Source organism: Hyperolius riggenbachi, chromosome 1, assembly GCF_040937935.1.
Source record: "Hyperolius riggenbachi isolate aHypRig1 chromosome 1, aHypRig1.pri, whole genome shotgun sequence".
NCBI lineage: Eukaryota > Metazoa > Chordata > Amphibia > Anura > Hyperoliidae > Hyperolius > Hyperolius riggenbachi.
The window spans coordinates 304447386-304473742 of NC_090646.1; the positions used below are offsets into that span (position 1 = coordinate 304447386).

General features: G+C 43.5%; 1 protein-coding gene across 1 annotated transcript in view; it reads left to right on the plus strand.

Annotated features, from left to right (window-relative positions):
- Positions 1 to 26357, plus strand: part of TIMM44 (translocase of inner mitochondrial membrane 44) — a 473841-nt gene that overhangs the window by 132880 nt on the left and 314604 nt on the right. Inside the window, exon 6 of the mRNA XM_068271176.1 lies at positions 11939 to 12078. Within this exon, the coding sequence (XP_068127277.1) occupies positions 11939 to 12078 (140 nt within the window). The remainder of the gene's footprint in view (positions 1 to 11938; positions 12079 to 26357) is intronic.

Below are 26357 nucleotides of genomic sequence, written 5' to 3' on the forward strand. Positions count from 1 at the left end.
ATAGATCACTGATTGTAGCATCTCTATATATTCCTCCGCCCTGCAATATACAGACCCTGGAGCGCTTTTCTACCAAGTTATATGATCTAATGAATAGCCCTCTCATAGTCCTGGGGTGACTTTAATGCTGTACTAGACCCTCTGTTGGACAGAATGAATGGTACGGGCAGAATGTACCCACAACTGGCTCTCCCAGTATGAATTACAAGATGTCTGGAGGTGGAAGTTTCCGGATGGCAGGGACTTCTCCTGCTATTCAGACTCTTATAAGACTGTCACATATTGATATGTGCCTGGGCTCTAGAGATCTCCTGATCCTAGTAGAATCAATTACTTACTTAGCACACGGTTTATCTGATCATTCTCTTTTGGTATGTTATACCTCCCGGGGGGCAGGTCATCATCCTTGTGGAAAATGGGTCCTTACTGGTCAGAGGATGAGGAGGTAATCGGGGAATGCCGGACAGAGATGGCTCATTACTGGCGAACCAATGTGGATGCAGCTAGCCCACTGCACACATTTGTAGGGATGCCAGTAAGGCATTTCTTAGAGGCTCATTCATGGGCTTAAATGTCTACAATTCGGCAAAATGAAACCACTTTGCAGCAATGTTATGAAAAAGATTCTAAACTAGCCAAAACCCAGCTGATACAGGCCCCAACTCGGGAAAACTATATTCAGTGGGAATTAGCTTGTAGACAGCTGGAAATGAAGTTACTAGATAGGACCAAATTCAGGGATTTAATATATAAGCAAAGACAATTTAAGTTCGGTAATAAATGTAGCAAACTTCTGACATATCTACTCAAATCCAACACCGAATCATTAGCAATCCCTAGAATATTAGATGACACTGGATGCCTATGCACCTCCTCTGCTGCGATTGCTAACGTATTTACCACATTCTACTTCACACTTTACTCTTGCAAATTGGGAAATGCCAACCTTGGTCTCTGGGTTTTTTGGGGGGACCTGGATCTACCATCCTTATTGGAAGAGGCTAGGCTGGAGTTAGACTCCCCTATAGCCTCTGATGAAATCACCTTAGCTATCTCCTCCTTCAAAACCAATAAAGCCCCAGGGCCAGACGGCATTCCAACCGAATGGTATATGAAAAATAAAACACTGGTTGTGCCACATCTTACTAAGCTATTCCAACACGTGTTTGAGGCTGGATCACTTCCAGATACCATGCACAAAGCCTTAATAACCCTTATTTTAAAACCAGGCAAGAACCCGACTTCTTGTGATGCATGTCGCCCGATTTCCTTAATGAATACAGACATCAAGATTCTTACGAAGGTTTTAGCTAATAGACTCAATTAACACATTGACATTATCATTAATCCTGATCAGACCTGCTTTATGCCTGGTAGATGCACAAGATTAAATGTTAGAAGGCTTTTAACAAATATTCAGTACCCTCATCCATATGCTGGGGCTAGAGTGATTCTATCACTTGATGCCAACAAAGCCTTCGATTCAATTGAATCTATGTAATAGCTGTTTTGGAGAAATTTGGGTTTGGTCCTAATTTCAGGAAATGGTTCAGTATCTTATATAGTTATCCTAAGGCTAAAATAAGGGTTAATTCGATAATATCCCATACCTTTAATATTGAGCGTGGCACAAGGCAGGGGTGTTGACTCTCCCCTCTGTTTGCTATTGCTGTTGAGCCCCTAGCCCAAACTATTCGGTTATCACAACTAATTCATGGTCTGCAGGTTAACCAGATAGAAGAACGTTTATCCTTATACGCAGACAATATGCTGGTATATCTCGCAGATCCAGGGCCATCCCTGGACGCTGTATTGGACACCTATGACAGATTTGGCTCTCTGTGTGGATTGACAATTAATTGGTCCAAGTCAGTTTTTTCCCCTTGATGTTTTTGACCACCATATAATCATGAAATGCTCTCTCTGACTAATCCTTGCTTCTGGAGACAACATAATATTACATATTTGCATCAACTCTTCTCTGATGGCCGCTTTAAATTTTTTTTCACAATTTTGTGTGGAATTTTGTGTGGAATTTGGTATACCCAGACATGCCTTGTTTAGGTACTTTCAGCTTAGACACGCTGTACAGGCCCAGATTGGATTATATAGTATAGACTTAACACCTTCAGGCGTAGAACACCTGCTTCTACAAAATGATAGAACTAAACAGATCTCCAGATACTATACTTTTTTGTTGTCATCTAGTCATGCCCTTAAAATTACGTCTCTAAGAAGGTGATGGCTGGAAACCGAGACCATTCTTAAAGAGAATCTGTACTCTAAAATTCTTACAATAAAAAGCATACCATTCTATTCATTATGTTCTCCTGGGCCCCTCTGTGCTGTTTCTGTCACTCCCTGCTGCAATCCTGGCTTGTAATTGCCATTTTTAAACAAAACATTTTAAAACAAAAGACATGGCTTCTAACTAAAATGTGATAGGTTGAGAGGAACTAAGTCTATGACTGAGCTTGGAGAGGGTGTGTATAGCTTCTGCCAATGACAAGCAGCACAGCACATTCCACATATTCCAGCCTCAGCCGACAGAGCCGACAGAAGAGAGAAGATTAGATCATATAACAGAGATAAACAGCCACTGTGCAACTAGAAAAGGCTGCAGTATCACAGACCACATTAGAACAGGTATAGGAACTTATAGGATAGAAGAAATAAGGCTGAACATTTTGTTAGTCTCTTTAATAAAGTAGACTGGGAAGATTTTGAAGAGTATTATAAATCAGTTGTTGCCTCACATGATAATAAACTAATTATTTTAAAGTGGTTTCATCAGACTTTTCTGTCCCCTGTCCGCTTAAAAAGAACGAGCTCTTTACATGATGGTTGCTGTTTCAAGTGTATCATGTGGAGGATTGGTCAAAGAACGTCATCTCTTACATAAGCTTCTGCGAGGAGCTGTGCATCCCCACAAAAACCTTCAGGGTCTACCCTAACAACAAGCCCTGGTTTAACGGCAAGTTACGCCGGCTCCGGAAAATCAAGGAAGAAGCGCACAAGTCCGGAACACCGGAGGAGTTCAAGGAAGCCAGATACACCCTCAAGCGCGAACTTAGCACCGCAAAGAGGGCCTACTCCAACAAGCTGGGGCTCCGCCTACTCTCAAACAACACACAGGAAGTCTGGCAAGGACTTAGGACAGCCACAAATTTCAAACCCTCTCCACAACATGCACCCCCAAGCCTCGAACTAGCAGAAAAACTCAACGAATTCTACTGCAGGTTTGAACAACCAACCCATGTAGGAAACCCGAGGGCAGTGCCCTCCCAGAACCAGCAGTAGTCCAGGTGTCTGACGTACTCAGGCACCTCCGGAAACTAAATCCTAGGAAAGCCTCTGGCCCAGACGGCGTGTCATCTATGTGCCTGAAATTCTGTGCTAGCCAGCTAGCCCCCGTGCTGACTTCCATTTTTCAGAATTCCCTGTCGGCTGGCAAGGTACCCTCCTGCCTTAAAAGGTCCACCATCATACCAGTACCCAAAAAAACAGGTGTTACGGATCTCAACAACTACAGACCCGTGGCCCTTACCTCAACTGTCATGAAGATCCTTGAAAAATTGGTCCTCACCCATCTGAAAAACTCCACCAACGGTCTCCTAGATCCACTTCAATTTGCATACAGGGCAAACGGGTCCATAGAGGATGCCATCAACATCAGCCTGGCAAATATCATGGAACATCTGGACAGACCCAACACCTAGGCCAGGATCCTCTTCCTAGACTTTAGCTCTGCTTTCAATACGACCTGCCTGAACATCCTGTACAACAACTTAGTGCAATTTGGGCTTGACGGAAATTTCTGCACCTGGATCAAGGATTTCCTCACAAACAGGACGCAACAGGTTAAACTTGGCAGCTGCCTCTCCCAAATGAGAACCACAAATACTGGCGCCCCCCCCCCCAAGGCTGCGTACTGTCTCCGATCCTGTTTTCCCTGTATACAAACAGATGTACCTCAACTGCTGACTGCGTTAAGGTAATTAAATTTGCAGATGACACCACCATCCTTGGTCTCATCAGTGAAGAGGACGAATGCACCTACCGCAGTGAGATTGAGCGAATCTGCAACTGGTGTAAGGACAACATGCTTGTCCTAAACGCTGCAAAGACCGTCGAGTTGGTTATCGACTTCAGGAAAAGTCCCCCCCACTCAGCCCGATATTCATCGAAGGCACTGAAGTCACCAGAGTATCAAGTGTTCGGTTTCTGGGCACCACCATCACCAATGACCTGAGATGGAGTGAAAACACCACTAAATGCCAAAAGAAGGCACAGCAACGGCTGTTCTTACTAAGACAACTCAGGAAGTTTGGTATGCCGCAGGAGCTGCTGTCTGGCTTCTACACTGCCACCATCGAGTCAATCCTGTGCTCATCCATCATCGTTTGGTATGGGGGAGCCACCATGAGTGACAGGTACAGACTACAAAGAGTAATCAATGCAGCGGAAAGAATCATTGGTTCACCCCTGCCACCTCTGGACCTTCTCCACGCATCCAGGCTGAGAACAAGGGCTTACAGGATCACGAATGACCCACACCATCCTGGCAGCCGCTTGTTCAACCGCATGCGCTCAGACCATCGCTTCTGGGCTATTTCCACCAAAACCTCCAGGCACAGGAACTTTTTTTTTTTTTTTTTTTTTTTCCCCTAAGCAGTGTTCCTTCTGAACTCAAGTCACACACACACAGGAAAACTAAATAGCACATCTGTGACCCAGGCCTAAATTAATGTTTACCTATTCTGTGGTTACCGCATGTAGTGTGCACTACAATACCTAAATTCCCTTCTCTGTACATGTATTTGCACTACCTGGTTTTAATGTCTTTGTCTGTCGTCATTGAATGCTTTTGCACTACTATGCTTCTAATGCCTTTGTACTATGCTTTATGCCGATGTGTACCACAAACAATTCCGAGTGTGTCAACTGCTGCACTTGGCGAAATAAAGTGTAGTCGAGAACAAGCAGACTTTATGTATTGTGTGTGGCTCTGTCCCCAGGTGAATAGTTACTGGAAATCGGTAACCCACTTTCTTAGAGATACTCTGGGCCTGGCTGACGTTTTCACGTTTAAAGCCTGTATGTTGGCTATATTACAAGATACTGCATGTAGTCGATGGGAAAAACAACTCCTTCAAAACCTACTGTTTTATGTCAGGAAATCCCTAGTCCTACAATGGAAGCAAAAAACAAAAAACTTTCTGACTGGAAGAGATTGGTGAATCTGGCTTTACCTCTTTATAAACTGACTTACCAATCGCCCCATCAACCTAATTTAACAAAATTTGGTAAAAATGGGTTAATTCTTCAGATACTATTACTGTATACCCAATTTAGACATTAACGTCGCAGTTCAACATATAGCTCAATAAATGCCCTTATAATCCTAATATATGATATGATCCAACCCAATAGGAGTTTCTGGGCTTTATTTTTTTGCCGTTCTTAAAACAAACACTATGCTATCTACCTCTCTTTCTGTGATCCCATGCATGCTGTCAATATTATCTGTATATATATAAATATATATATAGTGGGTTGCAAAAGTATTCGGCCCCCTTAAAGTTTTCCACATTTTGTCATATTACTGCCACAAACATGAATCAATTTTATTGGAATTCCACATGAAAGACCAACACAAAGTGGTGTACACATGAGAAGTGGAACGAAAATCATACATGATTCCAAACATTTTTTACAAATAAATAACTGCAAAGTGGTGTGTGTGCATAATTATCCGGCCCCTTTGATCTGAGTTCAGTCAGTTGCCTATAGACATTGCCTGATGAGTGCTATTGACTAAATAGAGTGCACCTGTGTGTAATCTAATGTCAGTACAAATACAGCTGCTCTGTGAGGGCCTCAGAGGTTGTCTAAGAGAATATTGGGAGCAACAACACCGTGAAGTCCAAAGAACACACAAGACAGGTCAGGGATCAAGTTATTGAGAAATTTAAAGCAGGCTTAGGCTACAAAAAGATTTCCAAAGCCTTGAACATCCCACAGAGCACTGTTCAAGCGATCATTCAGAAATGGAAGCAGTATGGCACAACTGTAAGCCTACCAAGACAAGGCCATCCACCTAAACTCACAGGCCAAACAAGGAGAGCGCTGATCAGAAATGCAGTCAAGAGGCCCATGGTGACTCTGGACGAGCTGCAGAGATCTACAGCTTAGGTGGGAGACTCTGTCCATAGGACAACTATTAGTCATGCACTGTACAAAGTTGGCCTTTATGGAAGAGTGGCAAGAAGAAAGACATTGTTAACAGAAAGCATAAGAAGTCCTGTTTGCAGTTTGCCACAAGCCATGTGGAGGACACAGCAACCATGTGGAAGAAGGTGCTCTGGTCAGATGAGACCAAAATGGAACTTTTTGGCCAAAATGCAAAACGCTATGTGTGGCGGAAAACTAACACTGCACATCACTCTGAACACACTTTCCCCACTGTCAAATATGGTGGTGGCAGCATCATGCTCGGGGGGTGCATCTCTTCAGCAGGGACAGGGAAGCTGGTCAGAGTTGATGGGAAGATGGATGGAGCCAAATACAGTGCAATCTTGGAAGACAGTTTGAGCACAGTAATACTATGGTCAGTAAACCATTTACCAGTGGTTTTGGCACTGTGAGCAGGTGCCAGGTCATGCTGAAAAATGAAATCTTCATCTCCATAAAGCTTTTCAACAGATGGAAGCATGAACCCACTTTTGAACCAGAAACAGCGGCAAAAGCGCCTGACCTGGGCTACAGAGAAGCAGCACTGGACTGTTGCTCAGTAGTCCAAAGTGAATGAAATTAACTTTTACATGTCATTCGGAAATCAAGGTGTCAGTCTGGAGAAAGACTGTGGGGACTTGGGGAAAGGGAAATGCCAAAATGCCTGAAGTCCAGTGTCAAGTACCCACAGTCAGTGATGGTCTGAGGTGCCATGTCAGCTGCTGGTGTTGGTCCACTGTGTTTTATCAAGGGCAGGGTCAATGCAGCTGGCTATCAGGAGATTTTGGAGCACTACATGCTTCCATCTGCTGAAAAGCTTTATGGATATGAAGATTTCATTTTTCAGCACGACCTGGCACCTGCTCACAGTGCCAAAACCACTGGTAAATGGTTTACTGACCATGGTATTACTGTGCTCAATTGGCCTGCCAACTCTCCTGACCTGAACTCCATAGAGAATCTGTGGGATATTGTGAAGAGAAAGTTGAGAGACGCAAGACCTAACACTCTGGATGAGCTTAAGGCCGCTATCGAAGCATCCTGGGCCTCCATAACACCTGAGCAGTGCCACAGGCTGATTGCCTCCATGCCACGCCGCATTGAAGCAGTCATTACTGCAAAAGGATTCCCGACCAAGTATTGAGTGCATAACTGAACATAATTATTTGAACTTGACTTTTTTTGTTTTAAAAACACTTTTCTTTTATTGGTCGGATGAAATATGCTAATTTTTTGAGATAGGAAATTTGGGTTTTCATAAGCTGTATGCCAAAATCATCAATATTAAAACAACAAAGACTTTGTGATGACTTAAATTTTTCACTGAAATTTGGACTGTAACCCACCCAGGTTAATTTTTATTTTTGTTATGTTTGTGTTTACTCCTCTTTGGGAGCTGTTTTTCTATGCTGAAAATTTCAATAAAAAGTCTCATATAAAAAAAAAAAACTTAAGCGTGATCATCGTACTGTTAAAAGATTTGTGGCTGACTCAGAGTTACACACAAGTTTGTGCAGATAAAGGCAAAATAAAGAAGTTTTCTGCAAGAGAAATACATTGGATTAAGAGAGCAGCTGCTAAAATGCCTTTACAAATCAGTTAACAGGTATTTGAAGACTGCTGGTGTGCCTTACCTCTCCTCGCTCCTGCAAGGACGGCAAAGTGTAGCGATCGCTTGTTACACTCCCGACGCTGTGTCCCATGCAGCTCCTCTCTCCTTCCCAAGATGGTGGAGGGACGCCGACCCGTTCTGATGGTCAGGCCTCCTCTGTTGCTATGCGCGCGTGCGCACATGTCTCTTTCCTGTTTATGTGCAGTGACTGAATGCGGTACTCCACCCTCCCTAATTCAGTTGGAAACCGCTATTATTTCCCAAAATGCAATGAGGTTCACATACTGCACTGTCAAGGCCATGACCTCACACTGTGAGAGGCGTTTCACTGCAGTATCAGCCATGCAGACCCCCCTAAAGCTCTATTTGAGAATTGAAAATACTTCTCATGGAAATGGGGATATCGGCTACTGATTGAGATGACGTTCAATCCTTGGTTAAAGTTGATCTTTGAAGTTGAATTATGGCAAATAACTTCTGTTTTAAGAAGGCAAAATTTACATTTATCAAGTTGAAAGATTCTTTGGTAAAACTAAAATCTAAGTTTTTTGCCTCTTTTCATAAATCTTTCATGTGCTTTAACGATTACTGATTTATGGTAGCACGTTTAGAAAAGGTAATCTTATAAATCTAAAGTATAAAAGTGAGTAAATGACTAATTCATGCCGGGCCAGTGCTGCTGTTAAGCTGGCCACTAACGGTCCAATTTCTAGCGAAAAATCGTTCAAGCGATCAGAAATTCTGATCGGATTGGTTGTAAATAATCTCAGTTGATGGGCACAATCGATAATGAACGATTATAAAAACAATCGTCCTATTGAATTTTCGGCGAACCAAAATTTGGATTTTCTTGTTGGTCGTGATATATAGGAAACAATGATTGGTTAGTTGATGCTGTAGTGAACGATTTTTTATCCGAGCAGAATTTCTGATCGCTCGAACGATTTTTCGCTAGAAATTGGACCATTAGTGGCCACCTTTATGCATAGCTTTGCACTTTACCCCTTGACACTTCCTAAAATATATGGTTGAAGATATTGAAGTCTGCATATAACTATAAGTACATTTGCTGTGTGCACTAGCCGGGTGCCAGCACAGTATGCCAGCCTAGAATTGAACTTAAAGAGAAACCGTAACCAAGAAATGAACTTCATCCCAGTCAGTAGCTGATACTCCCTTTCCCATGAGAAATCTATTTCTTTTCTCAAGCGGATCGTCAGAGGGCTCTGTAAGGCTGATATTGTGGTGAAACCCCTCCCACAGTGTGATGTCAGCGCCTCACAGCTTTGAGGTCCTGACATCACACTGTGGGAGAATTGTTGCATTGTGGAGAATAACAGCTGTTTCCAACTGCCCCCCCAAAAAAAAACAAGCAGCAACCATTTCCAGTGACATCACCTGCCAGCAATAAAAATGTCACCATGTGATACATGACTGAATGTAAATCAGAGAGGGGAAAGATTTTACAATGGGCAAACACTGCCTAATTTATATAGAATTATTGTAAAACTTAAGCACTTTATTACATTATTTTCACACTAAAGCGTTCCTCTTTAAAGGTCAAGATTATCCATGAACTGGACTCTAGTCAAGGATGCTTCTGCTTATACTAACCAAAGCAAGAACCTTTCATCTGGCATTCAGTTAGCGCTATAAGAAGATGCTGAGGCCATATTGAGAACTTCTGATAAGATGAATGCAAATTGCATGTGTGTGGTGGGAGTGTGCAGTTTGTGCTGGCCAGCAATCTGCATTTAGAGCTCTGCTGCTCGCATGGTTTTAAGAATTGTTTTTAAATGTCATATTCGTTTATTTACCATTGCATCTACACATCATACCATTTCTACTGTGAGTTAATGCAATGATAATGTGCAGGGGTCTAGTCCTGGGAAAAGAGGTGAGTGGACTCACCTGGGCGTCAAAATGGGCGTGGTCAAGCATAATGTGGGCGTGGTCACGGGTGGGGCCAAATATACATGACCTTAGCAGTGATTTTAAAAGGTCTGCCGGGGAAGTTTGAGCTCTGCTGTAGTGTATCCCCCCAAAATAGATGTAATCTGACAGCATTTCACCAAAAAAACACATAATCTGGTAGAAGTTCCTCCAAAATACAGATATGGCAGTGGTTCCCCCAAAATAGACAATGTGGCAGCAGCAGTTCCCCCAATATACACATAATTTGCAAGCAGTTCACCACAATACGCAAAACCTGGCAGCGGATCACCCAAAATACACGCAACACCCAAAATACATATAATCTGGCAGCAGTGGTCCCCCAAACATACAAAATCTGGCAGCAGCCGTTCCCCTAACATACACATAATCTGGTAGCTGTTTCCCAAAATACATAACAGCGGTTCCACAAAAATGCAGATAATCTGACAGCAGTTCCCCCAAAACAGGTACCCCCAGCATAGGTAGCCAGGTCTATAGTTGTCCCCAGTATAAGTAGCCAGATGTATTTGTGCCTAGTATATGTAGCCAGGGGTATACGTGCCCAGTATATGTGCCAGTATATGTAGTCAGGGGTATATGTCCCAGTATACTGTATGTAGTCAGGGGTATATGATCCAGTATATGTAGCCAGAGGTATATGTGTCCCAGTATATGTAGCCAGAGGCATATGTGCCCCAGTATATGTAGTCAGGGGTATATGTCCCTGTATATGTAGGCAGGGGTATATGTGCCCAGTATATATGTAGTCAGGGGTATATGTGCCCCAGTATATATAGCCAGGGGTATATGTGCCCAGTATATGTAGTCAGGGGTTATATGTGCCCAGTATATATGTGAACCCCCCCCCCAGCATGAGGGGAGCAGCACAGTGGAAGGAGAGCTGTGAGCAGCGGTGGAGAAGGGGGGGCCATCCCCTCCCCCCTTCCCTCACCTTAGGGTGCTCTCTCTCCCTCGCTGTCCCCTCCAGAAGTAACGTGCGGGCAGCGGGCGGGACTTGCCTCTCCTAGTTCCGGCGCGAGCACTCCACTGCCGCAAGTCTGGTCTGGTCCAGAGCAGCGGCACGCAGATCTGGCACCGGAACGAGGAGAGGTAAGTCCTGCCCGCACGTTACGGCCCCCCTTCTCCGCCGCTGCTCACAGCTCTCCCTCTTCTCTGCGCTGCTCCCCTCCGAACATGCCAGGGTGGATGGCGTCCACGCTGAAGAAATAGTAAGTGGACGCCGTCCAACCGCATCCACGCCCCACTCGACCCCTGATAATGTGTCATGGTAACAATCTTACATAGCTAAGTATATCCATATGCATAGATATATATTCTGGACATATTACTATGTTAGGAGTTAATGACAGGACTGTATACTTTTTAAAGTGCTGCAGAAGATGTCTGCACTTTATAAATACTAAATTTTGCCACCATCTTTAATTTTAATGTCTTTAAGTATGATAATTAAGGCCTCTTTTGCAGTAGGAAACACAATAGTGCTGTGATGTGATCATGTTTCCTTCTAATTTACACCATTGCGAATTGTCACGCGTACTTCTTGATTGTGGTGCGTTTGCAATATGTGGCGGGGGAAAAAAAAGAGAAATTGCCAAATCATGGGGTAAATCACACAGCGGTGCGATTGCTATGTGATTTTCCTTCACTTCTATACAAGGTATAGGAGCTGAATTGCAGACTGATTGTGGCAAGATGACTATTGCACCTGGGGGAAAAAAATCACAACACAAGCATTTCAGGGAAACTGTGGCCGCGGTTTCAAATAATTTTTATTTGTACCGATCACTTTTACGATCCAGCTCAACTTGTGACCGCAAAGCACAGTTTGTGGAAAAGGGCCCTTAACTTAATTCTTCTGAACAAAGAAAATACTAGGAATCCGCAGAAGACCCAGACTGAACCTGACTGAGCCTGTTACTGGCAGACCGCGGGAGGATAGCGTGAGACTCAGACGGGTTTATGCTGCTGGAGAAAGCCACGGGTGAGTATCAAATCTTCTTCTTTTCAGATCTCTGGCACACTTAAAGCAAAATATTTTTTTTTATCTTGTGTTCTAAATTAACTTGATACAGAAATGTAAAATATTTTGTATGATTTAATCTATTATGTGAAAATAGTAGCTTTTTCTTTTTCTAGGGTGTTGAGACAGTAAAGAAAGAAATTGATGAAAGTGTCTTAGCCCAGACAGGCCCATATCGTCGTCCTGCTAGACTAAGAAAGAGGAATGAATTCTCTGGAGATAAATCCAAAGACGAAAAGTTATTTGAAGCTAATGCGTATGTATTGCTCTTCATGCATAAACTGTATGCAAGTACTTCATGTATTCAGACTATAAGGCACTCCTGACCATAAGATGCACCTAGATTTAGAGGACAAAAACCAGTATAAAAAAAAATATACTAAACCTAGTGCATCCATGGTGCAGAGGTGTCTAATAGATCTTCTCCCCCTATCTCCCCCCCCCCCCCCCGTAGTTCTTGTGTTACTCTTGTGCCTTATGCCTCCCTTGTACCTCTTGTGTTTTCTGTCCCCCGTGTCCTTCTCTGTCCCTCTTGTGTCATTCTCTATGATCCTTGTGTCCTCCTCTGTCCCTTTTGTGTCTTCCTCTCTCCCTATATGTCCCCCTCTCTCCCCTGTGTAGTCCTTTGCCCCACCTTGTGACCTCCTCTAACCTAGTTTGTTCCGCTTGTGACCTAGGAGACTAACAGTATCCCCCAATGAATAATGTGCTGAGCTTAGCTCAGCTCTCTCCTCCCCCACATCTGCCAGAGAGCCTGAATGCTCCATTAACCTCCCTGGTGGTAACCCCGAGGTCAGGCTCGGGGTTAGAAATCTGCAGCTCAGAGCGATAACCCCGAGCTAGACTCGTGGTGACCACTGTGAGGCCTATGCAGAGCAATAGCGCACAGCAGGCGTTTTCACTCACTTCCCCAGGGATCCAGATGTCGGCAGCCATTCTTCTTCCTGTCCTCCAAGGCTCTGCATCCCCCTGGTGAGATCGCCACCAGTCATCATGACAGCCGGCAATATCACTATTGGGTTACAGCGCCACTTGGAGTCTGTAGGGAGAACTGCAGCGCTGGATCCCAGGGAGGTTAGTAAGTGCAGGGGCTGCTGCAGGCTTTCTGGCGGCTTGATTGTTTCACGGTTTTATAGTCTGAAAGGGTGAAAAAATGCACTGCTTTTAGACTCTAAAATCTGGAAATAATCATACCACCAGGGAGGTTCAACACTGCGGCTGGCTGTCCCTTCATCCCCTTGCATCCTTCCCTCTCCCTCCTACCAGCCACCACCCCCCTGCTTAATTCTGCCACTAGCCCAGCTTTCCAATTTGGGGCCGATGCTGCAGTGATGAGTCACTTCGGGCACTGGGGACCGGCACGAGGGACATTACGGCATGACTTGCGACTCAATGGATTCACGGTGAGAGCCTTATTCTCACCGTACCTGGCTGTCCCCACATCCAACCGGTACCCACCTTTTTCCTGCTCCTGTCTGCCTGCGAGCTGGGGCCATATAAAGCTGTGAAACCCCCAGTCATTGCAGCCAGCATCCTCTATGAAGCTTCTGACCGCAGTATGACATCACAAAGGCATGAGGACAGCAGGGCAAGAGTGAGGAAGCCTGGGACAAGTATATCTGTGTGACGGTAAGCTGCTGCTTGCACTTCTCAGTTCTCACTCATTTCTACTATGCCAGTGCCCTGTGCTGTCTTTGGATCATAAGACTTTTTCTTCCCTCTTTTGAGGGAAAAAATACGGTATCTATTTAAAATAAACAGTACAGTGCTCTATACCAGGCAGCATATATTTTAAAGAAAAGATGACAATAATGATCTAGGAGAAAACATAGGCGGTAAAATGAATTGGATCGAGTTCACTGTATTTTCTGATTATTTCTCCACATACTCACTTACTATATTTAACCACTTTGCTATTTTCAGTGAAAGCAGCTCTCTGTACCAGAGCATTTTGTTTGCGCTATTAGGAGTGTGACCAGGGGCGTAACTAGACATCACTGAGCCCCCCTGCGAAACTTTGGATGCCCCCCCCCCTGCAAAACTTTGGATGGTGCCCCCCTCGTTGCACAGGAAAACTGAGGACCAATGTGTTTACCCCATGCAGATAAAAACATTTAGGCTTAAAGGAAATGTCAGGCAATCTATGCTAACCCCAGATCTACTTGCCCGGGGCTTCCTCCAGCCCCTTGCAGCTGACAAGTCCCTTGTTGCAGCTCTGCTCCCAGTACATAAATACAAACACAGCTGTATTATTTTACCAAATGAGAGCACATGCTATATGGAGGAACAACAATGACATGCTGAACATAAGATATGGTATTCACTGTAAAGCCCCGTCTACACGTACCGATAGTACTTATCAATCGAGCCGCTGATGCGGCTCGATTGATAACATCCGACAGGTCCGATTTTGCTGCAGCCGATTCCCTGGCTGTTCCCCACGAGGGGACAATGGCAGGGAATCGAGCGGAAGATAAGCTGCGCCGGCGGGGACGAGCGGGGGATCGAATCCGACGCAAGCGCGGACAGGGACGCGGCAGGTACGCGCGGGGATGGGGAAGAGGCGATCCGTCGGCTAATCGAGCCGCCGGATCGTCTCGTGTAGACTAGGCTTTATGCTGGGTTTACACCATACAATTTTCGGTTAGATTTCCCTGCCAGATAGATAAAGTTCAACATGTTGGAAATTTATCTATCTTACGATCTATCTGCGAGCAATTAGGCATTGTTCTACTCAGCAGGAGATAAACAGAAGACAACGCACCAGAGATAATGACCATTCTCTACAGAAAATAATCTAATTATGCATTCTAACAGAAAATCTAACAGAAGAATCTAAAATTGTATGGTGTAAACCCACCATAACTTTGACAAAACATTCAGAATGTCACTGATTGATACTGTTTTTACAAGATCTTGGTCCCAATTACCAAGCTCTCAATGAAGCAGCAACAGTGAAGGCATCAATCTCCACTCCATTGTGTTGTAAAAGTAATCTGATGGCATAAGGTCATTAGCCTGTGTGATAAGAATCTAGGAGTGAAAAAGGGAAAGTCGTCAACTTCTTTTCAAAATGTGACTCTTTTGTTTGTACGTTTGTATATATGGTCATCTGAGCTTTGCAGCAGTGAGACAGATGTTTTTTACGAACCCTAGGGAGCAGGGACAGTGTACAAATTCCAAAGTGTGTAGGAGTCCATCTGTGTAGTGGACACATGCAGTCAATATAACAATGGTGCGAGAGCAGAATACGTTTATCTCCATGCCCTTAGCTGTCAGTCTCTCAAACTTTTCCCCCCATGGGCCCCCTGTGGCTTCTGGGCCCCCCTGCAGAGGCATCCCTTGCAGGGTCTATTGTCATGCCTCTGAGTGTGACAGATACACAGCTCATAGTTTGTACTTTGTCCAACATTAACAATTTTGGTATTGTTTTTTTTTTTCTCCAAAAGCTAATGAAAAATGTTACCGCTTTTAGGGTGTAAAATCGAGAGACTCATACTGCCTGGAAGGTTAATGTGCTGATGAACAAACTGTTACTGGTGTACTGCACTGACATACATTCTCTTTTACAAAACTGACATTAATGCAGGAGGCTGGCTAGTGTGCTGTTTAAAGGATACCATAGATGATCGATTCACACAAAATAAACACATCAGGCGATAGCTTGTAAAGAATAAATGCTCTACCTGATAATTTTGCCACTCTGGTGTGCCTTTTTGAGTGTTTATCCATTATTGCTCCAGGAAAATCCAATATGGCCGCCGGCTCATACCCCTTCTGCTTCCAGGTTATACGCTGTTCTGGATGTGCTGTCTAGCCTCTGTGAGACTATAGACAAGCAGGGCTGCTGCTGCAGCGTTTCAGCTGTGTGCTTTCAACTTTATTATTCTGGCATGGTAGGTGTTTACTGTCATGTTCCCACTGATAAATGTAATAAAATACTTGAGGGTGCCTCGTCTCTGGTTCTCTTTAAGGGAATTGCCTTTGTCATGGGAGACCAGAGTTCAAATCCTGGCTAGGGTCAGTACCTATTCAGTAAGAAGTCCTTGGGCAAAACTCCTTAACACTGCAGGGTGGCCTCTTGAGTGCACCCTTAGTGGCTGCAGCTCTTGAGCGCTTTGAGTCTGACAGGAGAAAAGCCTATGGAACTACAGGGAGTGCAGAATTATTAGGCAAGTTGTATTTTTGAGGAATAATTTTATTATTGAACAACCATGTTCTCAATGAACCCAAAAAACTCTAATATCAAAGCTGAATAATTTTGAAAGTAGTTTTTAGTTTGTTTTTAGTTTTAGCTATTTTAGGGGGATATCTGTGTGTGCAGGTGACTATTACTGTGCATAATTATTAGGCAACTTAACAAAAAACAAATATATACCCATCTCAATTATTTATTTTTACCAGTGAAACCAATATAACATCTCAACATTCACAAATATACATTTCTGACATTCAAAAACAAAACAAAAACAAATCAGTGACCAATATAGCCACCTTTCTTTGCAAGGACACTCAAAAGCCTGCCATCCATGGATTCTGTCAGTGTTTTGATCTGTTCACCATCAACATTGCGTGCAGCAGCAACCACAGCCTCCCAGACACTGTTCAGAGAGGTGTACTGTTTTCCCTCCTTGTAAATCTCACATTTTATGATGGACCACAGGTTCTCAATGGGGTTCAGATCAGGTGAACAAGGAGGCCATGTCATTCGTTTTTCTTCTTCTATACCCTTTCTTGCCAGCCACGCTGTGGAGTACTTGGACGCGTGTGATGGAGCATTGTTCTGCATGAAAATCATGTTTTTCTACCTGTACCACTGCTTGAAGAAGGTGTCTTCCAGAAACTGGCAGTAGGACTGGGAGTTAAGCTTGACTCCATCCTCAACCCAAAAAGGCCCCACAAGCTCATCTTTGATGATACCAGCCCAAACCAGTACTCCACCTACACCTTGCTGGCGTCTGAGTCGGACTGGAGCTCTCTGCCCTTTACCAATCCAGCCACGGGCCCATCCATCTGGCCCATCAAGACTCACTCTCATTTCATCAGTCTATAAAACCTTAGAAAAATCAGTCTTGAGATATTTCTTGGCCCAGTCTTGACGTTTCAGCTTGTGTGTCTTGTTCAATGGTGGTGGTCTTTCAGCCTTTCTTACCTTGGCCATGTCTCTGAGTATTGCACACCTTGTGCTTTTGGGCACTCCAGTGATGTTGCAGCTCTGAAATATGGCCAAACTGGTGGCAAGTGGCATCTTGGCAGCTGCACGCTTGACTTTTCTCAGTTCATGGGCAGTTATTTTGCGCCTTGGTTTTTCCACACGCTTCTTGCAACCCTGTTGACTATTTTGAATGAAACGCTTGATTGTGCGATGATCACGCTTCGGAAGCTTTGCAATTTTAAGAGTGCTGCATCCCTCTGCAAGATATCTCACTATTTTTGACTTTTTTTTTTTTTTTTTTCCAATAAATTTTTATTGGGTTATATAAACAGTAATAAACAATAATAATACACATCATACAGAGAGATTGTGTCATCTTGTTTGATATAGTAGAAAATTGTCCTATTTGTGATGAACGGATATTCTAAAGGAAGGTATCGACTTCATGACTCACTGTCAAGGAGTTAGATGTCACCACTGTAAGAATAATAAACGTTCCCTTAAAGATAACATAAATACAATATAATGCACCATAATAAGGGACATTGATTAAAGTGAAACATAACAACTCCTATCTAAAGTTTTACTCTCCGTTTTAGCATCATATCTAAGTGTATTCACACAACATGTCAAGATAGATGCAGTTTTTCCTGTATATTCTAGTTATAGATAGGGCTTAAAGGGACTCCGAGCAGTGCAGAAACTATGGGAAGATGCATATCATTTTAAAGCTCTCTTTCTCCTCTTTCCAATGATATATACGAGATATATGATTTAGGGGTCGTCAGAAAGAGGAGAAAGAGAGCTTTAAAATGATATCCATCTTTCCATAGTTACATTGTATTACACAGGGCGACTTTTTCTCAAAGTCAGCAGCTCCATTCAGCAGAAATAGTCGCCCTGTGTAATACAATGTAACTATGGAAAGATGGATATCATTTTAAAGCTCTCTTTCTCCTCTTTCTGACGACCCCTAAATCGTCGCCCTACGCCTTTTAGTTTTCTCTATTTTCGTAATCGAAATCGCGGCTGCTGCAATTTCAATCGCGAAAATAGCGAAAACTAAAAGGCGTAGGGCGGTGGTTTATATATCATTGGAAAGAGGAGAAAGGGAGCTTTAAAATGATATGCATCTTTCCATAGTTTCTGTACTGCTCGGAGTCCCTTTAACAACCAAGAAAGAGTATAGGTTCTGGAAGGTCTAACTAGGAGGGGGATAGGGATCAGCTAGGGGAGAAGTGGAATTGGGTGAAGGGGGATCATCTGGTATATTTTATGGTGGCGAATGATGGCGATTATTAGTTTGTTGTTACTGGGTTGGTGATTATGGTGTTTCTGGTGTGAATAGGTCCATGGGAAAGAGGATACGAGCTAATAGTTTCCATGGATAATATAGTGACTTTTCAGATTAATCTTTATAGATCAATCCTAAAAGGCCATTGAGTGCGTCCTATAGATCATTGAGTGAGTGGGGTATTAGGTGATTAATTAATTACTTGAGATTTGGAATGTATAGGGCAGTGGTTCCCAACCTTTTTGGAGTCGTGACACATCAAACCAAACGTTCAGATCTCCGTGACACGTAGACTAAATGCATGTAATGAGAGACAGCGTTTCCCCACTAAATGCACATAAGAGACAGCGTTTCACCAGTAAATGCAGGTAATGACAGACAGCCTTTCACCAGTAAATGCACGTAATAAGAGACAGCTTTTCACCAGTAAATGCACATAATGACAAAAAGCCAGTTGTCCCCAGTATATGTAGCCAGGGATATATGTGCCCAGTATATGTAGCCAGGGGTATATGTGCCCAGTATATGTAGCCAGGGGTATATGTGCCCAGTATATGTAGGCAGGTGTATATGTGCCCAGTATATGTAGCCAGCGGTATATATGCCCAGTATACGAAGCCAGGGGTATATGTCCCCAGTATATGTAGCCAGAGGTATATGTGCCCAGTATATGTAGCCAGAGGTATATGTGCCCAGTATATGTAGCCAGAGGTATATGTGCCCAGTATATGTAGCCAGAGGTATATGTGCCCAGTATATGTAGCAGAGGTATATGTGCCCAGTATATGTAGCCACGGATATATGTGCCCAGTATATGTAGCCACGGATATATGTGCCCAGTATATGTAGCCACGGATATATGTGCCCAGTATATGTAGCCACGGATATATGTGCCCAGTATATGTAGCCACGGATATATGTGCCCAGTATATGTAGCCAGGGGTATATGTCCCCAGTATATGTAGCCAGGGTGTATATGTCCCCAGTATATGTAGGCAGGGGTATATGTCCCCAGTATATGTAGCCAGGGGGTATATGTCCCCAGTATATGTAGTCAGGAGTATATGTCCCCAGTATATGTAGTCAGGGGTATATGTCCCCAGTATATGTAGGCAGGGGGTATATGTCCCCAGTATATGTAGCCACGGATATATGTGCCCAGTATATGTAGCCAGGGGTATATGTCCCCTGATATACTGATATGTAGGCAGGGGTATATGTCCCCAGTATATGTAGGCAGGGGTATATGTCCCCAGTATATGTAGCCAGGGGTGTATGTCCCCGGTATATGTAGCCAGGGGGTATATGTCCCCAGTATATGTAGTCAGGAGTATATGTCCCCAGTATATGTAGTCAGGAGTATATGTCCCCAGTATATGTAGTCAGGGGTATTTGTCCCCAGTATATGTAGGCAGGGGTATATGTCCCCAGTATATGTAGGCAGGTGTATATGTCCCCGGTATATGTAGTCAGGGGTATATGTCCCCGGTATATGTAGCCAGAGGTATATGTGCCCAGTATATTGTAGCCAGCCCCCCCCCCCCCCCCCCTCAGGGTGCTCTCCCTCCCTCGCTCTCTCCTCCGGAATGAAGTGCGGTGGCTGGCAGAGGGGCGGAACTTACCTTCCGTGTCCTCCGTCTGGTCTCGTCGCCGGCGCGGGATGATTTTCCACTACTCTGGCCTGATCCAGACCAGAGCCGCGGCTGCGACACCAGAACTTCCGGCCGGCGCATGGAGCGACACGGAAGGTAAGTCCCGCCCGCTGCCAAATGCCGCCGCACACACAGATCGGAGGGGAGAGCGAGGAAGGCAAAGCACCCTAAGGTGAGAGAAGGGGGGGGAGATGGCCCCCTTCTCCGCCGCTGCCCACAGCTTTACCTCCGCTACGCTGCTCCCCTCAGAGAGCCGCGACACATACCCGAAGCTGCCGCGACACATGTATGTGTCGCGGCACATGGGTTGGGAACCACTGGTATAGGGGCTTGTGTGTTTTCTTCTGTTTCTGACTACTTGTTCCATACGTAGATTAAGCTCAACTTGGCACTTTAGTTGTTGCATAGTTGGCATATCAGATGTGCCCCATTTCTGTAGTAGAAGTGATCTAGCCACACACAAAATTTGAGTTATAATCCGTCTGAATTTCAGAGGAAATTTCTCTAGGCCTATGTGAAGGAGTGCCAGTTTTGGAGAAGTTACTTGTGGGTTGTTTGTAATATTTCCAATAAGGGTAAAAATCGAGTTCCAGTAAGTTTGGATTTTTGGGCAAAACCATAGGATGTGGGATAGTGTACCCTCATATCCACATTCTCTCCAGCATAAAGGGGAAGCGGTGTTGCCAAATCTTGCCATTTTCTTCAGAGTGATATACCAATTGAGTAATATTTTATGGAATGATTCTCTATGATTCATACAGGATGATAGTTTATAGAGATTATGACAAGCTGATATAAGATCTAGCGAGTCAATATTACAGTGTAGTTCTTCTGACCATGCTCGAATATATTTATGTAGGGCTATCTGCCTTCCTGATAATAGAATTTTATACCACAATGAGATTCCACCCCTGTGGGAGTTAGACGAAAATATATAATTGTATATACAAGACGGAATAATAGGCATGAGATTGGGGCTGATGCTTAACAAATGTTTAACCCTAAGGTATTTAAAAATCTCTTTAGCAGGGAGGGAGCACTTATCTTTCAAAATTTGAAAATCGTATATGCTCTTAGAGGCTGGGTTAATTATATCAGATGCGAAGTCTATACCCTTATAGACCCAGGAACTGATATCTAGATCGGGAGTAATATACTTAACCGAGAGTAAGGGTAGTTTTAGAGGTCTAGGTGCGCTTGTGTCTTTGGGTTGTGACAGAAAATAGTTCCACGCTTGAAATGTCGCTTGAATTGTGGGTTAGTCAGATTTGCTTTTATGTAGTCCTAGAATCAACAACGTGAGCTGTTGTATAGGAGTATAGGGGGATATTGAGTTCTCAATTTGGCACCACCTCTTTGGACTGTCAGTTTTCCACCATTCAACAGAGAGTTCTAGGATGCAAGAGTAATAGTAGGATTTGATGCAGGGAATGCCCAATCCTCCATGTTTTTTTAAGATAGTTAGATTGTGGTATGCAATTCTGTGTTTCTTTTTGCACCATAGGAAGTTTGCAATAATTCTTTGGATCTGTATGAAAAAAACTTCCTGGAATAGAGATTTGTAAGGTACGGAATAAATACAGTATTTTCGGAAGGACTTTCATTTGAAATGCTGCCATTTTACCTAACCATGACAGTTCAATTTTGGCAATATTTTGTAGTTCTTGAGAAAGTTTTTTTGTTAAAGGGAGGAAGTTGGACTCATACACCATTTTGACACATGAAGTAATATTCACCCCTAGGTATGTGATATATTGTTTGGCCCAATGGAAGTGAATCGTTTCTGAAATCTTTTTTTTAGTAGAAGGGGAAATATTAGTTCCAAGCATCAAGGATTTTCCTTCATTTACTTTATAGTATGAAACTTTTGAGTATTCCTGGAGGTTGTTGGTGATGTGCAATAGTGAGTTAGCAGGGTCTTCGACAGTTAAAAGGACATCGTCTGCAAACAATCCTATTTTATGAGATATTCCTTTGATTGTTATACCGTTTATGTTGTTGTTTTATAGATTCGGCTAAGGCTTCTATAACAAGCGTAAATATCAAGGGGGACATCGGGCATCCCTGTCGGGTACCATTAGTTATATAGAATTTTTGGGAATAAAAACCTGCAACATTCACAACTGCCGACGGAGAAGAGTACAACGACATAATAGCGGAAAATATAGGTCCTACAAAACCAAATTTATTGAGCACTTCCCGAAGAAAACCCCAATGTACTCTGTCGAAGGCCTTCTCCGCATCCAAAGTAAGAAACCGAGAAGGCCTTCGACAGAGCTCCTTGAATCGGATAAGATTCAAGACTCTTCGAGTCCCATCAGTAGCCTGTCTGCCCTTAGTAAATATAAAAGATCTATAGCTTTTATTATCAAAACCTAATTGATTAAAAAGGAGTAGTTCATGTGAATGAACAGCCTCACTGTGAAGGTCTCGTAAATACGAAAACTGACACACACCTGCAGGGGTCTTAGCTTATCCCCCTCCACTTCACGTCAAATTTAAAGTGGGGTGTAGCTATCCCGCAGTAGTGATGCAGTGGACTGCACAGTTTCAATGTATGGAGATGCTTGAAAGTCATCTACACAGGTATAAATAAGTCCCTGTGGGTGTACTCAAATTCAAACAAGCTTCCCCCATACATGTATTGCTCAATAGGAGGATAATCAGAACTATTTACACAAACGGTGCATGGTGCTGTATGTAAACTTTAACATGGTCATGTTTCACCCTATGGCTTCATCAGAAAGTGCTATACAAATTTACAGTATCACCCAATCACCCTATATACATATAATACATATTCACATCATCCCCCCATATATATAAGCTGCCCCAGTCAGAGCTGAGTTGCGATGTGAGGCCAGGTCATATTTATACAAAGAGGGGAGGAGAAAAATGGGGGTTAGCCCAGATTGATTTGCCCTCCTACCTGGTATGTGTATACAGCTTGCTGGGCTGTCCGCAATGTGTACCACCTTCCTGTGGGGTGTAATGAACCCACCGGGAATATGCATAGTGTAAGCCTCATTTCATCAGTGCCACCCCGTTTGGGCGGGGGTTCGCATGATTGCGGACTGGCATCCACCTGTTAGGTAATGCTGGCGCTGAAGGGAGGTACATGTCCAACACGGAGAGCGACGGACTGGGCTGCGGCGGTGACGTCATATCCGCCCACAGTCCCGTCCAATCACGCTCCCAGCGCTGGTTGCCATGGTGGTGGGGCGCAGAGTGCGTCCCATTCACTGCAGGCTGCCGGCTGTAGGACCTGTCAGGTCCTGTTGCTGTTACATACACATAGCGTATATGGAGGAGATATCCCTGGATAGTTCATTTAAACCTTGAAGTCTGTATGCCGTCCTTGCCTTCCAAGCTATACATCTAGTGATCCTTACTATAAGAGCATAATGGAGACGTTTGAGAGACTATTATGTATAGTATGTCATATAATGCAAGTTTCCAGCTCTTTATGCGTAAACAATATGTATTCAATCTTTGGGATAACTGCCTAATGAAATATGGGCACATTGGAATACAGTGTGTGCACCTTGGTCTTCTAAACCTATAACGCTGTAATATTGCAAGTTTTGTTGCTTGGCAACCTCAATATCTCCTCCATATACGCTATGTGTATGTAACAGCAACAGGACCTGACAGGTCCTACAGCCGGCAGCCTGCAGTGAATGGGACGCACTCTGCGCCCCACCACCATGGCAACCAGCGCTGGGAGCGTGATTGGACGGGACTGTGGGCGGATATGACGTCACCGCCGCAGCCCAGTCCGTCGCTCTCCGTGTTGGACATGTACCTCCCTTCAGCGCCAGCATTACCTAACAGGTGAATGCCAGTCCGCAATCATGCGAACCCCCGCCCAAACGGGGTGGCACTGATGAAATGAGGCTTACACTATGCATATTCCCGGTGGGTTCATTACACCCCACAGGAAGGTGGTACACATTGTGGACAGCCCAGCAAGCTGTATACACATACCAGGTAGGAGGGCAAATCGATCTGGGCTAACCCCCATTTTTCTCCTCCCCTCTTTGTATAAATATGACCTGGCCTCACATGGCAACTCAGCTCTGACTGGGGCAGCTTATATATATGGGGGGATGATGTGAATATGTATTATATGTATATAGGGTGATTGGGTGATACTGTAAATTTGTATAGCACTTTCTGATGAAGCCATAGGGTGAAACATGACCATGTTAAAGTTTACATACAGCACCATGCACCGTTTGTGTAAATAGTTCTGATTATCCTCCTATTGAGCAATACATGTATGGGGGAAGCTTGTTTGAATTTGAGTATACCCACAGGGACTTATTTATACCTGTGTAGGTGACTTTCAAGCATCTCAATACATTTAAACTGTGCAGTCCACTGCATCACTACTGCGGGATAGTACACCCCACTTTAAATTTGACGTGAAGTGGAGGGGGATAAGCTAGGACCCCTGCAGGTGTGTGTCAGTTTTCGTATTTACGAGACCTTCACAGTGAGGCTGTTCATTCACATGAACTACTCCTTTTTAATCAATTAGGTTTTGATAATAAAAGTTATAGATCTTTTATATGTACCTATAGGGCAACTAGTCCTCTGGACAATTGTGTTTGAATATATTTCCCTGGTACCCTCCTTTCGGTAGTGCCTGCCCTTAGTAAATCCCACCTGGTCCCAGTTTATCAGTGTAGGTAAAATATCTAGCAATCTAGTGGCAAGTAATTTCGCAAATATTTTCGTGTAGGAGTTGAGGAGTGAAATAGGTCTAAAGTTGCAGGGAGTGTCCGTGGCCTTACCTGGTTTGGGAATAACAGAGATAACTGCTTGGGTAAAATGCTCTTGCATAGAGCCTAGTTTCATGAAATTATTAAATAAGACTGTTAATTTAGGGGCGAGTAACGTAGCAAAGCACTTAAAATACTCGTTGGAGAAGCCGTCTGGCCCTGGGGATTTATTAGTCTTGAGCGATTTAATAGTGTGCAGGATTTCCTGACAGTGGATTGGGGTATTTAGAGCAGCTAGTTGTTGGGGGTTTAAAGAACGTAGTTTAATGCTGTCTAAGAATTTCCTTATCGAGGGAGTAGTAGGTTGGGGGGTATTAGGGTCATCTTTCAAGTTATATAAGGAGCTGTAATAATCGCAGAAGGCATTGGCAATATCCTTAGGGTTGTATAAAACTGGTTTAGTTTGGGGATGTATCAACTTAGGGATTCTAGTTTTTGCCTGTTTATGCTCAAGCCTTTTAGCCAAAAATGTCCCTGCTCTATTACTATGTGAGTAATGCGTTAGTTTCAGCTTATACATTTGGTATTCATAATCTGAGCATAAAAGTAATTTTAGGTCATGCCTTAGGGAAAATAACTCTCGATTGAGGGAATCAGAAAATTTAGCTTTAATTTGGGCCACCAGCCTTCTGATTTTTTCCAGAAGACTATTAATTTTTTTCTGATTTTTGTTGTTTGGTCCGCGCTCCTAATTGGATGAAAAATCCACGTACATAAGCCTTATGGGCATTCCACAGGCAGTCCACTCCAACCTCAGATCCCGAGTTTAGTTCCAAATACTCGGTTATTTTATCTTGAATATATGATTTGTTGTCGGGGGAATTCAATAAGGATGTGTTTAGCCTCCATAATGGACGGTCTGGTCTGTTCCCTGAGGTTGTAATAGAGATTAATATAGAGGCATGGTCTGACCATGTGATAGTATTAATTTTTGCTTCCATAATTCGCTGTAGTGTTAGACTGTCCATTAAAAACCTATCTATGCGCGAAAATGTCTTGTGGACCTGAGAATAAAAGGAGTAGTCTTTATCCTGTGCATGAAGAGATCTCCACGGATCATACAGATTATCAGATATGAGGATTTTAGCTACGGACTTCTTTCTTTTTGTGTCCACATTTGATGTGTCTAACTTGGTGTCAATAATAGCATTATAATCTCCTCCCATTATTAATGTTCCCTTTCTAATAGGTTGAAGTTTATTAAGTAGAGAGCGCAGAAAATGTATTTGCCCTGTGTTTGGGGCATACAAGTTTACCAAGGTAAATGTTTCGTTGTTTAGGGTGCAGACCAGAATTAAATACCGTCCCTGGGGGTCAGCTATTCGATGTAAAATGTCCACATTTACGTCAGAATGAAAGGCTGTAAGGACTCCCCTCCTCTTTTTACGAGAATTCGCAAAAATATACGCGGAAAAAGAGGATGGGAGCACCTAGGTGCCTTCCCTTCAGCGAAATGAGACTCCTGTGCAAACAAAACTGAGGCTTTATTGCTTTTCGCCTCTTTCCATAAACAATTTCTTTTAAAAGGGGAATTTAACCCATGTGCATTTATAGAGAGAAAGCGTACTTCCATAATCAACCAGCAGGTAGTAGCGTGAGTGAAAATCTGATGTCCTCACCCTTCTCAGCATAAATATAGAAAAGGTA